The 17,705-nt window shown below is 39.7% G+C and overlaps 1 protein-coding gene across 1 annotated transcript in view; it reads left to right on the forward strand.

Annotated features, from left to right (window-relative positions):
• Window positions 1-1,814, forward strand: part of AKT1 (AKT serine/threonine kinase 1) — a 75,774-nt gene extending 73,960 nt beyond the window's left edge. Inside the window, exon 15 of the mRNA XM_061376490.1 lies at window positions 195-1,814. Within this exon, the coding sequence (XP_061232474.1) occupies window positions 195-274 (80 nt within the window). The 3' untranslated portion in view covers window positions 275-1,814. The remainder of the gene's footprint in view (window positions 1-194) is intronic.
• The last annotated feature ends 15,891 nt before the right edge of the window (window positions 1,815-17,705 follow it).

Consider the following 17,705-nt stretch of genomic DNA (forward strand, 5'->3'; position numbering starts at 1 on the left):
GTTTATGTACAACAGCCAGGATCTTCTCTGATGCCCCTATTGAATGGGATGAGATTTAAGACTTCTGTTTCCTTTCAAGTTATGGAAGAAAAAGACAGTGAAATTTTCAGAAATACCTTTACCATGCATTATTTTACTCTGTTTCCTTAAAATAGAGAGCAGGAAGCAAATGTTGTCTCCTCTTCATTTTTCAGATGACAGCATGGATTGTGTAGATAACGAGAGAAGACCTCATTTTCCTCAGTTCTCCTATTCGGCCAGTGGAACCGCTTAATGTTTTGCAATGTTTTCCCATTCAGAAACAAAACAGACTGCATTTTGGGGACCGTACTTCAATGGACACTAGAGAACTTTCTATATTATCTGAATTACAAACTGTGTTTGTATTACGATTTAGATGAATTTGTAGGAAGCCTCACAGATTCTGTATTTAAAATAATTCTTTGATGCATTTTTTGAGAAGGAAAACAAATCCATTCTTAAAGTATTACATCAAGGCTTTTATGCTGAATGACTATAGGTTTTTAAGAATATACACCAAAACTGTTTACTTTAGAAATAATTAAGGTATTCAACATATCATCAACTCTGACCAGAAAATCCCCTTACTTTATTTATTTCATACAGTTCATTATCTAAATATAGAATCTGCACTCTGAACAATTAGATTTATATAGGAAGTTATAAGACTTTAGTAGCTAGTGCAATAATATAAGCAACAAAGTGAACAAACTCTGGAGGGTTAAGGTTCAAACTCATTTTGGACAGCAGTGAAAATGTCATCCAACTCCAGAAAACCAACTTTAGGAACAGCATTAATGGCCTCAGTGAGGTAAATCAAAAAGCAAGTTATTTTTGTTATAACATCTGCTACAAGCCATTACATATCAAACTGAATCCAGTGGAATTGCCACCTAAGTACAGCTGAGTATTCCATTCTAGACAGTGTGTTTATTCCATTTGCATAGTGTTTAGGAATACTTTGTAGGATTGGCTTCTCAGATCCTAGAAAACACTTGATTTACCAATATAATATGAAATGCAACAATGCAAAACCACCCACTTTGACAACTGTATAAAAATGCCACCCAGGTCTCGGTGAGAAATCATCTTAGCCAGTGAGTCAGCCAGGCAAAAGGACATTTTGGCACTGAAGTAATGACTTGTTGCCGCTTTTTTTTTTTTTTTTTTATGAAAAGATATATGAATATATATAAACACTTAATGATTTTTTGCATCATGCCAGATCATTTCTTCTTTCTTGAGTGTGCATTAAAGGTATCAGCTGACAGTTCATGGTGCCTTCTCACTCTTGAAGATTCACTTCACTTTAACAGTGTTTCCCATGTATAAGAAAAAAACTAGGTTGAACCTTCATATGTGTTTGAATAATAATGGTGTTCAAAAAGTGACTTTTTTTTGTTTTGTTTTTCATTTTTAATCTTAGTGGAAAATTTCCCACACCCTATTTTTGTTGTATCATGTTTCTTTGTAATTTTCATAAAAGCAGTCTTACTCTGCCTCTGCTGTGAATGAATTTATTCCATTGTAGGTTGGGTTCTCTTAACTTACCTTTCTTTTTCATTATCTTGCCTCTATAAAAATGATGACATGTACTGCAGTTAACTAGCATTTCATTTTTTTACCTGAAAGGGAATATGTTATGAAACCCCTTGCTTCCCCTTTCCACCAGAAACTGCTGTGTTTGCACAGAGAGCCCATCACCTTGACTCTTTTTTTTTAATAACATTCAACTCTAGTATTTTTACTTATGATTCCCTCCAAATACTTAAATAAAAATTGCTTTAACAAGTTAGGTTCTTATTTCTTGTGGTAGGAGCCTTCTGAATCTGTAGAAATGCAAGAACTGCTCCAGTTTCTTGAGTTTGATGTGCCTGTCACTGAGGGATTTTTTGGAGGGATTTAGGCTTTTCTGCCCCTCCTCAGTTGTTTCATCTCTGTGCTGATCATTATGCAAAGATAATTTTGGAAAATGTTTGTTAAACGAAATACAGCCTGTACCAGAAGTAGTTTTGTCTTGAGGTGAATGAGGACAGGCCTCATTTTGCTGCCTCCTGATGCCAGTGAGATTGTGTTACTGAGGCCCTACCTTCAAAGGTATTTCTATTCCAGTCATTTGGGCCGATGTACAATATATAATACTGTGCTTCCTTTCTAGGGACTAGCATGAATTGATTCTAGGAGGTAGTTATACAAGGCTGGAATGTCCTTTTTCAAATAAGAATACAGAGAAGGATAAAAAAGCACCCAAGAACAACTGCAGTGTGCTTCAAACTAAGCACAGATGTTGCAACACTAGTAAGCCATTAAACATCCAAAACATTTTTTTGGTTCAGGGAATATGCTGTAAATCCCAGTACAATCTACTGCACATTTATGCAAGGAGGGAAGGTGAAAGAAGGGATCTGTGTCTGTATGATGCTGGACAGCCTGTCCCATTCTGCAGGTCTGACCTCCTAACTGCGCTCCTTCATTTGCTTCCAAGCCTTCATCTGACTTTCCAGCCAGCCCAGGAATGAAGTCCAAAGAGCTCTTCTTCAGATCTACATGCGCTGACAAGTTCTGAACTAAGACACTTCATGCATCCAAATATAGGCAACATGAGTGAGCAAAGGTTACCATTAATCTGCTCCAGGAAAATCTGGTCTTTCAAATACAGAAACAGAGATCGGATTGTTCTGTTCAGACTGATTATGTCTCAGAACAGTGGTTTTCTGCCAGTTGTTGCTAATGGATTTTTGGTTTAATTCTCACATATAAAATGGAACTTCACAAAGAAAAAAAAAAAAGCAGCTGTCAGGAAGCCTAGGAATCTTGGTATTGATAGCAAGAGAGCTGTAAGGGCACACCTGAATGCAGGGTCTTCAGGTCTTCTGGATATTTTCCCCCATTTTGCCTGTAACTGTTCAAAAGACTCTGCCTGTTGTCTATAATCGAATGATTACCAGTGTTACAGCTCCTACCTGCAGGCATAAAACTTGTTCTTTAAATTTAGATTTGGCACAGAAATGTTAATCCAAAAGTCAGTGACTTGAGTGGTGTTCACTTCAGATTGTTTTTTGTACCATATATGCAGAGGCTGCTTAAATCTTTCAGCTGCTTCAGCTCCTTTATTTGAAAACCCAAAACCTTTCTAACTACCTGTAGAGCCAAAACCTCCGCATTCTTTCTTTTGGCACTGAAAAATGTCACCTTGCTCTGGCATTTGAACATTGCAGCAAAGATGGTGTTTAGTGTGAGGTGTCCCTGCCCATGGCAGGGGGGTTGGAACTAGATCTTAAGGTCCTTTCCAATCCTAACTATTCTATGATTCTATTCTATGATTCTATGGTGTGGCCCAAGTGTAGAACACTTGTAGTATGCGTACGATGCAGCCCAGGAACTTGGTTGTAAGCTTGGACTGAGAGAAAAATAGGAAAAAAAAAAAAAAGAAGCCACCTTTGCAAGAGCAAATCAGTACAAAGAGTTCTCCGTGTGCCTCTGACTTCAGTCAGAAGATGAGGTCAGCTAAGCAGTGGCCGAAACAGGCATACGCTGCTGCTTGTGCTGTATGGGGTTAAGAGACATTGGCAGAAGGCAGGTAATTCTGCAAATTCCATTTTACATTCTGTCTGTTACTAAAACATCTAGTACAATCCCATTAGGATATGGCAGGCTGTTCTCCCTAACATGGATTATAGCATTCCTAACTCTGCACAAACTGTGACCTCTCACCCCCAATAAAATAAACTTCTTTCTTCATTTTACCTTCTGTGGCATCACCCCTCAGGCAGGTGACCTCCATGTGCTCTCCAGCTGCTATACTGCTCTCATGCAGGTCTTGAAAATCTCAGCTGCTGTTTTCCCAGTTTTTCTCTGAGAAACAAATGACAGTAGTTTCTGGGAGTTTGAGGGCAACATCTTCCTGTGATTGTTTGATTTAGATGATCTTTGCTTCAAGCGGGGTCAATTTTTGTCTGGTACTTCAATTGCTTATGTGCATTTAAATGCTCAGTATGAGAGCACTGTATTCTTCATACTCCTATTTGTGGGTTTTTTAAATCCTTGTCAGAGAAAATACCCTTTGCTTTTTAAAGCGCATATGCTAAGTCAGATTTTTATTTCCAGGAACAGGATTTAGGATAGTGGTCCCAACTGGAGGTCACAACCGGTATTGGGAATGCAAACTCCAAGGAGATGGAGTTGCGGAAGAGAAGCCCACACACGTAAAGTACCTGTGGGAGTTTGCATGGGTTTCTGCCTGAGAACTTTGGGAAATGGTAATTCAGGAGGAAGGTTTGATTTATTTCGCTGTATCTAAAAGCTTCAGAGGTGAAAGCGCATTCAAAGAAATGGGTGAATGTAAAAGGATCTTGTTTCTTTGGTGTTGCAAATTTGTGTGTTTGTCTTCCACATTAGCTCAATTTTTTTAATAACGGGGAGGTTAATTGCTACTAGAAGTAAAATGAGAAGAACACATAGTGCCTGTAGCAAACGGGAGTTTATTATCCCCGATGCAGCTGAGTGTACAAGACGTTTGGTAGCTGTCTAATGGAACATATGTTGCATTCTAATCAGGTGATGACTAGTTGCTCTCAAATTTTAAACAAACAAAACCATTTTGTCATACTAGTCCCTGTGTGCTACTTCTTTCCCTTTTTTCAATAATTTTAATTTTTGTAACTGCCATCCTGGGTTGTGAGCATGGTGGGTTCGTTCTTGAGGACCAGATCAAGGACTCTATGTGAAAACACTACATTCCTCTGTGGTTTTTCAGCAACCTTATTGGCTGGTTCTCAGTTTCTCCTTCACTGAAGCACGGCTTCATGTGTTTGTCTGCCTGTTACTGCTCACTACCTGTGTCTCTAGAGACGGACTTTCTGAACTTCTTCCCGGGTTTAATGTAACCCCCGTCTATGCTAAGATTCCATTTTTATGATTTTTTTTCCACATTGTTTCTTCATGTCTTCAGTCATATACCATAACTACTTGTATTTTGCATCTTTGTCAGGTTTTTGAGTTTATTTCAAGATGATGATGACAACACAGGTGGCAGCTGCTGTGTCTCTGAATTCTGGGGGTCTCTCAAGTTCTGTATGTTTTGAAAATAATGCATAGTCTTTCACCCTACAAAAGATGTTATAATTGTTTTGAGTACAAGAATGAAAGTTCTTCACAGAAACAGGAGCCACAATTCCTACCCCAAATGTTGTGATCTTTACTTATTCATAAACTCTGCTATATCTATTTCCTTGCCCTATTGCGTTCTTACAGTACTGATGCTGTTAGCCAGAGAACTGTTGTGTAATACTGAGAAAACTTCTGTTGGAACAAAAAATAGTGATTGTGATCTTCAGCAGTGCCTGGGAAATCAGATTAAAATGATCATAAAATACATGCTGTAAACATCATATTGTTTGGGGAAAAAGCAAGCCCACCAATACTGGTCTTCCTTCATCTTACTGAAGTAGAGTGATTGGAACATCCTGCACTCCTTTGGGGAAGTCTTGCTGACCATGCTTGGAGCAGGGGTGCTGGGCTAAACAGTCTCCAGAAACCCTGCAAACCTCAACTCATCTCTGAGTCTACTTCATGATTTATTTAGGTCCTGGACTTGAGAGCAGGAGCTTTAGTGAAGGACATTCTTCGTAGGGGTTTTTTCAGTCATCTCTGGTATGTGTTTGTACTTCCAGACTGACACAGCCAGTCTACTACTTTCATACAGTCTATGTGACTCAGCACCAGCCTTGCTTTGAGATGCTTCCAGTAGTACAAATCCTGAGGTTTTTTCTCATTTTCTTTTGTCATTGCCCCTGGTCATCCCAAGTTTACTGTACTTACTGTTATAAGCAAAGTATGTATCTCTGTTGGATTTGTACATATTTTATTGCATAGTATTTTTGTAAGTCATTTTCTCCAGGGTATGACAAGTATGTGGTAATCTGGTGTACTGTCACTTACTGGACTGGAGGTTGTTAGTGGATTCCTCTAAAGCAGGAATACCAACACTTGACCTTGAGACATGGGTCCTGGCAGGACCTTAGGTTTCCTCCTGGTGTGATTAGGAGAGAAAACCCGGAGTGATACTTACTCTTTCAGGTGAAGAATGATGTCTACTTTGCATTAGAATTTGCCCTGTAAAAGGATCCTTTGGCTGTTGCGGAAAGGCTGCAGTAACAGCATCACTCACTGTCAGGCACTTTCATCTCTGCTTGGTTTTGGTGGTTGCAGCTTTTGCTTTCCACAGCATCGTGCCCGAAGTAGATTCCTTTAATGTTCTTTTCACCTGTCTGACACAAGTCACTCAGAAGTTGTTTCTCATGCAGGCAGGAGCTGCCAGCTCCCTTAAGGTGGCTGCACCTGGAGCTGCACATCTGTACCCTGAGGATTTGCATATGCTTCCAGTTTGCCAACTGTTGAAAACACCAGGTTGACTTGGGTGTCCTGACAGAACTGAATCCAGCAGTTTGCCAAACATCAGCCATGCCTGAGCCGAGAGCCTCAGTGTGGCTGTAGGCAAGGTCTGTGCTGTAGAGGCTCCTTACCATGAAACTGGCTTTTTAATTCAGTGAAGTGCAGCTTTGACTCTGGAGAACTGTAACACCTTTTCCAACACACACAGCATTTCAGTGACTGGCTAATGAACTTTTCTAATATATTTCATAAATTCCTCCAATGGCTTTTAAAGGCTTTATGGATGTGCACAAAGATCGAACAATAAGCCCTTTGATGACCCTTAATAATGAAAGATGGAGTGATATTATTTTTAAGATGGTTGCAGCATATAGTAAGCTTTCCATACAATATGTTCAGCTGCAATTGTTCCTTATTCCAATATTATTAGGGGAAGTGAAACAAAACAGAACAAGAATACCTGCTGACTGTCCAGTCATGAGTATAAAATGAAACTGCAAAACCAAAGTGAATAAGGTCACTTGGTGCAACTGAAGACTGGAAAGTTGCAGAGGAAGGGAACTATAAGCAAGCAGAACAAAATGTACTCGTTTACACAGGTGAGGTTGTCATAAATTTAATATGTAACTAAGATAAAGGGATTAAACTTAGTACCCCTTTACTTGATTGTAAAACTTGAAATTGTGTTCCTTTCCAAAGTTTTACTTTCTGTGCTCATTTGCTCAGCTGTTAAGGAAGCGGAGATCAAAGGTGGCTGCTTGTTGTTTAAAATGGATTGATTGTTTCTAATTCTAGTAAGCAGATCACTGAGTTGTGATGAGGGTGATGCTTCCTGGGCAGCCCACTGGTTTTCCAGGTAACACTGAAAAACACCTGTGCTATGTCAGAGCAGGGAGGGATATCCTGACATAGGATATCCCAAAGACTCACTAACGAAGTAAATGTGTGTGATGCTGTGTTGCCTGGGGTTCTCCTCTACAAATGAGTCACTTCAACGTGCTTTTCAGATCACTGCTGTCAACTCCATTTTTATTTTCTGTCTCTGGATAACAAAAAAATGTAGGTGCATGTTACAAGAAAGAAAAGTCAACAAGGATACTTTTGGAATATAAAGAAAGCCCTAGATGTAAATACACCTATTTTCCTAATGGGTTCAGCTGAATTTTCACAGCACAGAGATGCATGTGTGCATGTCTGAGGAGCATATGATACGGGTGTGCAGGCTGGTGGAGGCCCCGGGCACCCGAGGGCTGCTGGAGAGGAAGGCTATAGCAACAGAAAGAAGCTTCCAACTCCCCATCTGGAAAAATCCCCCACAGGAGCACAGGCAATGGCAATGCCATCTGTCTGTCTTCTGCAGAGCAGATCTCCTGGGTGCAGAAAAAAAGCTGGCACATGGAGGTGGGCTTTCACTTCCCTGCTGTGCAGAGGTTAGATGCAGATTGATGGGTGTTACCTGTAGAGACCAGGCTGCTCTATTCTGTCCCCTCTCCTTTTTTTAGTCAGTTCCAGTTCTCTTTATTTTGCCTTATGACACTCCTTTCCCTGTCTCTTCCCAGCAGCCAAGAAACAATGGATTCTTTCATCTGCTTCTCCCCTGCCTTCTCTCATTCTTTTTTATGCCACCTTAGCCTGTTTCTAGTCTTCTGCAGTCCCTTCTAGAGGGTGTGTTATAAACTGACATAATATCCCTTATAAATAATTATTTTCTCTTGGGTAGCATCCTGATGCTGAATGCTCGTTGGAGACTTCAGAAAACCAATATACATTGAAGCTTCCTTTTAAATAGTGCAGGGAAGCCGCAAGATCCTCTTTCCTGAGTGTCTCAGACAAATGCAGATGTAATGAGCAACAGGAGGTAGGGAAGTTAAAGCCCCTAGCATCCTTCCTTCTCCCATCAGCATGCAAAAGTCCTGGTTATAGCCTCCAGTGCGGGCCAGAACTGCCAGAACTGCGCCTGCTGCTGGCCTGGGTGTGGTGGCTGTCCTAGAAGAAATGAAACACTAAAAACAATTGAGTATGTGACTTCAGGGATGGATGGATTATCTGTACTTGGTGAGATGTTAGTTCAGATACTAAAGCTCCTTAATGTAGTAAAGCTAGGCGAGTTTAATTTTTTCACCTGATCCAAACCTATAGGATGATTTCATACTGTCTGTATACATTCTCATGTTTTCTGTGTTTTTGCATGATATGCTGGTCTAACCAAAGGAAAGAGCATCAGATTTGAAGTTATTTCCTATTCCTATTTTTAGTATCAATCTGCTGCAGAAGCACAACTAGAAATCACTAGGGTAAGAAGGAGATAACTGCCTAGCACCTTTCATCACAAACTCTTATGTCTTTGGCAGAACTTGAGGGGAGCCAGTTGCTTAAAAAAAATTTGGTCATCCCTTGCCAGATGTGTGGCATTTATTTCCATTCCAGGGTATCCCTGAATTAGCATGGTTTTACCAGCCGATAAACATAAGAAACTTGGCGAAAGCAAAACAGACCATTTCTCTGTCCTTTCTCTAACTTATCTTTTCATCATGGATTACTAACCTAGCCAGAGTTCTCTATAAAACTACAGTTAAATCCCTGATAAGACTAAAAATTGCTGATGGAGGACATTTACAAAGTCTTTTCAAAACTTAGACAACTCTTTAAAATGGGGGGGAACTAACACCAACCTTCAGCATCCTCAAGTTCACTGCCTCAGCCTGTACATCCCAAGACTTTTTAACCCACTTTTCTAGTGGTGCAGAACACCTGCAGTCCAACTCAACAAAATTGGCTAAACTCCTGGAACACAAGATTTAGTCATATCCTTTCCCATCCTACTCCTGCTGAACCACTGAGGCTTTCCACCCCTGGCACCCATCCCACATTATCCCCTGGGTACCCACTCATCTGATTTTCAAAGAGGAACTGGGGGGGGAAGTCCTACCAGGCAGCTCTATGGAAGTTGCCCAAGAAGTTTCAGCACCCTACTCCTGGATGATACCGTCCTATCCTACAGTTACTCTGCTTGGCTCCAGCTAGTCTGCAGATGCAGCTTCCACATACAATGAAGACAATATAACCTCCACATTGCTCCCTTCCCCTTATTTAGGCAGCTAAGTGAAACACAAACATGGACTCCAGAAATTCTGTTGTAATGGCCTTGTGTTGAATACTCAGCCAAAGCAACGGTTACCATTAAATAAGTAATGACAACACCAAAGCATAACATATATATGCATATGCAGGACAAGATCCTCAACTGTGTAGCTCAGTTTGCCCAATGACACTAGACTGATTTACACCAATTCTTTGGGCTTGGTGTTGGTGCAATCAATCAGCTAACTGCTAAAAATCCAACAATGAAGCCACACTATTGTCTATTCAGTGCTACTGCAGCTTGCTAAAACTCTGAATGAGATGTTCTGTAGAGTGTGAAGAAGGACAGTACACAAACATTGGTACAGGCTGCCCAGAGAAGCGGTGGAGTACCTGTCCCTGGAGGTATTGAAAATACATGCAGATGTGGTGCTTAGGGATATGGTTCAGTGCTGGAGTTGGCAGTGCCGGGTTTACTGTTGGACTCGATGATCTTAAAGATCTTTCCCAACCTAAACAACTCTCTGATAGCAAATCTTTCAATAAACATATAGCATGATCAAGAATATATCCACAGCTAAACAAACCAGACTTAACCAGCTGAAATGAAATACTGCTGGAGATGGGTTTAAATATAGACTGGGTCAAAAGCACTTGAAGGGCAGTTCTACTGCTATGGTAGTATTCAGTAATATGAAATGCCATAGGGAATGTGTCAGGATAGTTTGCTACAACAAACACAGAGCTCAGCCCACTGAATTTTTTTGGTAATTAATGGTAAAAATTTACATGCCATCTAGATATTCCAAAAGCTTTCTGCACAGTAATGAAACATTAGAGCACATGACATTAAAGTAAGTATCAAAATAATGATCTTAAATTTATGTAACACCTTCCAAGGAGCTCAGTTCATAGCACTTTTGCTTGTGTGGCATCTGACCAGATAGTCAAAACCCATTCTTAGAGGGTGCTGCAGGGTAGTATAGCTTAAGTGATTCATGCATGCAGCTGTTGGAACTGCTTATTGGGTTGTGAAAAAACTCAGGGTGCCAAGTGCTGATCTAAGAGAACTCAAATCTCCATCAGCCGTCTTGGCTCCAAGTCGTTAGTGAACAACAGATGGTAGCATGAGTTAAGCAAACTAAGAAAATATTCTAAGTTAAAAGCCTCACAAGAACTGAAATTCTCAAGAAAATAAAGAGAACAAGTGCTGAAGTCTGAACTAGTTTACCTGTCTAAGGGATGTAGGCCACTAGACTTTAAAGGGTTGTCTCATTTCTAACTGTGTTTCTGAAGCATTCATAGTTATGAAAGCTTTCATTTAACTTGGGCAGAAGAGACTACGTGTGAAATTAGTATCACAGACATCTCAGATACAGCTCAAAGCCACCACGTTTGTGTATTAAGCTATACTTGCACTGTAAAACACAACCAAAGACAATAGCTGGCACTAAGGAAAAGAGGAAGAAATGCCAAAACACAGCATTTTGCAGCAAATTACAAGCACCAGCAGTGATGAAGGGACAGCATCATGAGTTTCTACCACCTCTTCAGCAGAGCAAGGCCAGCACTACTACAAAGGCAAAACTTTTGGTTTGGTAAGGTGAACAGAACCGCACAACCTCTTGCTGCGTATCCATCACAGGCAGCATCAGCACAGAAGGGATAAAGTCAGTACAAGATGTAAGAAGAAAGGTTACAGCAATGATCCTTAAAACAAATACACGGATACATGAAAGTGCATGGAGTAAACAAAGAGTGGAATACTTGTACCAGTGAAGAGGGAAAGTCCCTCTAACTTGGTTTACAATAACTTCTAGATCTTGGTCTCACTAAGACAGTGCACTCCAATATAGGATAGGTGAGGAACAGAAGATGTTTTCAGGACTTGGAGATGCTTGTGTTCAATAGTGCTGATATGACCTCATATTAATGAGGCAGTTTTCAATAGGACAAGAAAGCTCTTGCATCCACGTGAAAATCTGACCTTCCTGAATACACAGGCATCTCCAACAGCTCTATTAGTAGCAATACATGCTACTACATGCAACTGAGACCAAGTTCTCCCATTTTCAGAGAGGTGAGTCCCAACTTTCTAAGGTTGTTTTTTCTGGGTTTAAAAATATTTCAAAATCTAGTTTGGGGAAGTAAATAATCTCATTATTATGGAAAGTGAAATCAGAACAATCAGATTACTCATTTAGTGAGGTATTACTCGGCGCCAGAAAGTAGAGCATCAAGCTCCTAAAACAAAACTTGCTGGGACTGGGATACAAAATAGATGCACTTTTATGTAAGCCACTTGTTTGAAAATACTTTTTTCTTTAGGCTGAGGAATCTGTATTCTGCAAAGTGCTACACTCTACAGCTCAGCCCACCAAAACACTATATGAGTAAGTTTCATCATATCAGTAGTTCTAGCAGAATAAACAGGATGTAAGAGTGGACATACTCAGACCACATATCCTTTTGCCAGTTCCTCATTTCATGAGAAAATCAATGCTTAGGAGAAGAGAAGATTGCAGCAGGTGTAAGTGCTGAAGAGTTTCAACAGTACTATAAATTCCTAAGTGTGTTCAAAAGCACCATGCATGAATACACAGCCTTGCAACCACAAGAAACATCATAAAATACTTTTGCTTTTGATAAACTCTGAAGGCCACAAACATGTCCCATGTGTGAACTGAAAGTCAACAGACTTTCAACCCAGCATCACCCAGAGCTAAGGGTCTGCTCTATCCCATTGTTAAGGTAATTAGCAGAGACATCCAATAACATCAAATTCCAGTCACAGCCCCTGAGCAATGCTACTGGTAATCAGGGGATGGCTGAGTTAGCTCTTTGTACCTGACAGTCCAGCAAAGCTTCTACCCACCTTACAGTTCGCCTGTCCAAATCACACTTCACCAGTAGAGCTTCTACAACAGCACTTTTGGGTCTGTGTTTAAAGCCTTGCTAATGTCAAGGTGAATGAGATCCATTTCTCTCATCCAGTGTTGCTCATGACAGTTAGCTTGGTCAGACATAATTTGACTTGATAAATCTTTGTTGACTGTTCTTAATTATGGTCTTGCCCTTCATGTGCCTGGATGTAGTGCTGGACACAGCGCTTGTGAGAATTCACACTATGATCTTCCTGCAGACTGAGGTCAGACTGACCAGCCTGTAGTTCCTCAAATTGTTCTCCTCAAAGAATAGCATAACCCTCATCTTCTCTCAGTCACCACGACCATCCCCCAGTTGCTACAGCCATTCAAAGGTGATGGACAGGAGCCTTCTACTGACCTCAGCCTGCTCTCACAGCATCCTCCAGCACATTTTAAAGTCCAGCTTTACAGTCCTACTATTGGCATAGCAATCATCAGACTCTTCCTCATCCTTATGAAAAGCAAGTTATGCATGATGTGTTAGTTCAATACAACAAAATGTGGATGTGGAATACGGCTGTTTGGTTTTTGGGAGCTTGGGGGAGGGGGAATGGGGGAGGAAGGAGTTGTTAGAGATATCTTTTTTTCTTCTTCAAGTGTGATGTAAGTTACACATTGCCTGGTATATAAATACCATTGCTTACAATACTGATACCTTAAAATTCAAAGACAAAATTATGTGATCAATTTGTGTTTATACGTATGTTTTACATTTTGCTTTTGTCTTTATAGACAGCAAAATGTTCCATTTTGAATTTCAGACTCTATTTTATGAATGGTACACAGTATTTTAGATTAAAAAAAAATCTGTTTTGGAAACATCCGGTTTGGACTTATGAACGAGGGGGAGAGTTAAAACACCCCCACCTGCCAGCTGTAAGAGTATCAATAAAGCTGTGAGGTCTGGAAAAAAATAGGAACTTGGGTAGCAATCTACACAAAACTAACCTAGTGATGCCACCCTGTGGCTATAAAGTGAAAATTCTACTGAAAAGCAGGATGAATGGTTAAGTTTTATCTTAAGTCTTCTGCACAAGGAGCTGCTGGCAGGTTTTGGAACTTCAGTGCAAGTTTAAGAGTATATGTATGTAGGATAGATCAAAAAGCAGTAGCTGGTGGTACTATGTGTTTTTTGACGTTGCTGTGCAGGTTATCAAGTGGACATCTGCCCCTATTTACAACTGTGTGTGTCAGGGAAAGAAGAAACAGAAAAACACCCATATCTTAAAGTAACAAATGAAAGAAAAGGGGATCGTGATTTCAGCTATTACATTTGAGTAAAACAATGTAAGAGAATACAATTAAAAAATCCTAAAGTTTAAAGTAACTCCTACAATCGTAAAATGTTCGAGCAATAATAACCTCTTACAGGTTATCATTGCTTAGAGAGAAGCAGTAACATCTGCCACTAGGTTTTAAGAGAAATCACAGCCATGAGAGCTAAAAACTTGTAAAAGTGTAAGCTATAATAATTTGATTCCAGCTGAGACTTCTCCTAAAGGAAATTACCAAAACAACAATAGTCCAGAATACACACTAGCAAACACCATGCAAACTTGTATTACAATGCAAACTTGTATTACAATACAAACTTGTATTACAAACTTGTAGCAGTGCAAAATGTAATCAACTGTAAGAAATATGGTACTTTAATATTTTTCCAAACAAAGTATCTATACAAGAGTTATGTATGTAGGTTGAGACAGTCATTAAAAAGTATAGTGTCTCGTCATTCCCTCTACTGCAATTTTATTAATGTAAAATAGAAAGTACGATTTAGAATTATTTTCTTCCAATTTTCTACCCACAAGCAGCACTGGCCTTTGAATTCCAGAGCTCCTATTCATTTTTTTAAAGAAGCATTAACATTTTCTGAAGCCTTTTGGCTACTTTTTATTGATTAGCCAATTTGCTTCAATACGAACAACACAACGTTCAAAGCTCTTTTATCTTGCCCTGAAAGATTCAGTAATAAAAAACCCTAAAGAGAGTGGAAGAAACACCACAAGGCCACTCAACACCAGGGTACACATGGTCTTTCTCAGCCTCATCTGCTCTCATGAAAAAGCTTTCTGGAAGAAAGATGCTCTTTTGAAAGAGCCTCCCACCAACCCCCTCATTTCACATTTGCAAACCTGCAATACCCAGTGTCATGCTACCCAGTCAGGCTATACAATCTTTGTGCAACTGTAGCAGTTTTGTTCAGCCCATCTGTAGTGTTTCCCTTCAGTGGTTTGAGGCTCTCCTTCCTCTGCTTGGACAGCCCCACATATTTTTACAATAGTTTGGGAGTTAAGCTTAGTCTGACAATCAATGGAATCTCTGTAACCATACATTTCTAGTGTTTACTTCCATATTAGGCTTAAAAGAAATTTTTTTATCCTGACCAGATCAGTGGACTTCCTTTCAAGCATAAAACTGTGCTCTTTCGGTCTGATTTCACCAGTAGTGAATGCTAAGCAGGCCTCAGAAGTTTCTTATCCATCTGTAAAACCATTACTATAGGATATTTTCACCCCTCAATATGCTGGCTCCTCAGATGACCTTATTCCCTCTGAACAGCAGGCAAACTTTGACTTTTGACACTCTGAACTGAATAGGAAGAGAAAAACATACGATGATAACAACAAAGCACAGTATAAAAACCAATTTCCTCAATTAATAAACCAGACAACTTCTCTGGCTCCCCTATGCAGTCCTAGGAGTACCCAATGTACAGCTCTACGACTAGTGGCAAAGACAAGGCCTTGCGAGTAAAAGTTAACTAGACAAAGAGACCTCTTCCCTTTCAATAATTTCTTTTTCTGCAGGCCATATAAAGATTTAAAACAGTCGCCAGTCCTACATTCTGTTGTTTATCTAAGAACTGCAGGACTAGCACAGGAACTTTCCTCAATAATATTTGAGTCTTTTGGGAGACACAAGCATGTAAGCAGCAGTTTTTCACACCTTCTGAAGCCAGCGAAACAAGTGAGCTGGTAACCAGTAAAAAACATTTCTTACAGTATGATGCACTACCCCTATGCAAGAGTTGACTGGTGTTCTGTGCTCTTGCTCTGCTCCTCCCAGCCTCTAACCTTTCTCTTCCAGCCCCCCTGCACCAGGCATCCTAACGAACAACCATCTTTCAAGGGGCAGGCTAGAGGACAACAAATAAGAACTTTACGCCATGGAATCCATGTAACTGAGGACAGCTTTCTATGAAATACAGCAGTGACTAAGTGAGCCAAACATCTATCAACTACTTTGAAACAAATTATTTGTAAACGACATGTCTTATCTCCTTGGAAGCCTAGAAGCAAAAGAATATTTTCAGTCTCTCACCCTCAGGAGAGAATGAGAAAAAGCAGATTCATACTTAAAGGCTTCAGTTTGAAAAATATGCTTCACTGGAAAACATTTTTGTTCATTGCTTAAAGCTTCATATGAAACAAAGCCAATTCTTAAAATTCTTCTCTAAAATTAACATTTAGATGCAGTAACTCACAGGTTCTTCCCATTCATAAAATGCAGCTTTGTGTTTTAAGATGATCACCACAGGAAAAATGTTTTTATATGCCCTGTGATAGCTGACAGCTGGGAACTGCACCAGAGATCTGCCATCATCCAGACTTAAACCTATTAGCTTTGAAAAGATAGACAATACTGTGGAATTACTGCACACTCTGACTAATACTTTAGGCTCACTTGACTGAGTTTGACTTTCTGTTTGCCTGTTTTAAAGGTGGGGATAAGATACGTTTTACAGTTACTCAAAATCAAGACTTGAGTAAAAACTAGTAAACTCTCCCATTTCAAATGCCTAGAAAGCATGCAGAACCAGGAAACAAACCAGATCCCTCAGCCAGAGCAGGCTAGCACAAAAATGGCTGACTCAGTAGTGATGCAACCCCTCTTCCATCAGGAAATCCTGAAGTGCAAAAATGCTTTTAAACTGTTGCTGTATAGTTATACAAAGTATTAAACTGAGGCTAGAAAGAATGGCAACTTAATCTCCATTGTGGCAAATACATTCAAAGCCATCAAATATGCAGCTATGAAGAGGTACCAATATTCAGCAATAGCTATCATCATACACTTTGCTAAAGCATTTACCGTTACATCTTGTTATAGCCGCCGTATTCTGAAATGTAAAAAATACCCACTGTGCTTCCAACAGCATGCCAAGTAAAGATGTTGCCACAAGAGAGAAGTCAGTCTGTCAACTTGCACTGCAAGGACCTTTACCATTTCTTCAAACAGAAATGGCTACAGTGAGGGGAAAGAGGTAAAAGGAAAGAAATTACATAAAACCTACTCACAGTTGAGAAGACTGAGAAGCATACAGGACAGACTGGACTTTGGGAATTCAGGCAAATAATTTTGGAAAACAGAGCATTAGCTGTACATACCATAAGAATTTTTATTCCCCCTCTCTCCCCAATCTGTTCTTTTCCTACAGTGTGAAATCAGCCATTTAAGACATTTTCCTGAGGTAAAGATGACTGCAGTTGTCTTACACATGGTTGACTTGCAAGATGAAGAGTCCAGTGCTTTTATTGTTAAAAGCATAGGAAAAATAATAAAAAAAAATATTTTGAGGAGCTTTCCAGTAGTACTTAATGGCAGTTAGTCCTACAGCACAAACAATACTAAGCAAACTGGTCTCTGCAGTGATACGAAAGGAAAATAAGGAATGATCTAGTTTATGCAGATGTATACTGAGTGCTGACCATCTTTCAGACCAGTCCATGAGCTACTTCTGAGTGGGTTTTCAAGAAAAGATGGAATTTACAACGTAGATAATGAACTTATCAAACAAGCTAGTTTCCAAGAAAGTCCGTGCATAAAGTGTATGGTAAAATTAGTCTTTAATATCCAATTATTGAGAAAAGATTTTTTTTTGCTCCCAGCCTGGTGTACCATTTCTATCAAAGTTACCATGGAAAGAACAAGCAAAACCATCCAAACTTGCAACAACCCTAAGTTGGTTTTGACAGTTAGAAAAATTCTAATCAGAAACCAGCAAATTTTCTATTTGAAAAAGCCTGGCTGATTTTTCAAGTTAGCTCATAAAGAAAGTGTTGTGTGTCCATAACAGATTTACCTGCAAGGACACAAGGAACAACGGATTTCTATTCTGATCCCATAAAAATGTGTCCTAACATGAGCAACAAATGGAGAGACACTGGACAAATATTCTGAATTCTGTATCACATAAGGTATACCACCAGGCACGAGCACAGAGCGGCCCCTTCCAGATAAGCATATCAAATTAGGAAAAAGGAGAAAGTTGACTCAAAA

Source organism: Neopsephotus bourkii, unplaced genomic scaffold (assembly GCF_033783945.1).
Source record: "Neopsephotus bourkii isolate Nb327-2 ecotype Australia unplaced genomic scaffold, CSIRO-AGI_Nbou_v1 NB_1707, whole genome shotgun sequence".
Taxonomy (NCBI): Eukaryota; Metazoa; Chordata; class Aves; order Psittaciformes; family Psittacidae; genus Neopsephotus; species Neopsephotus bourkii.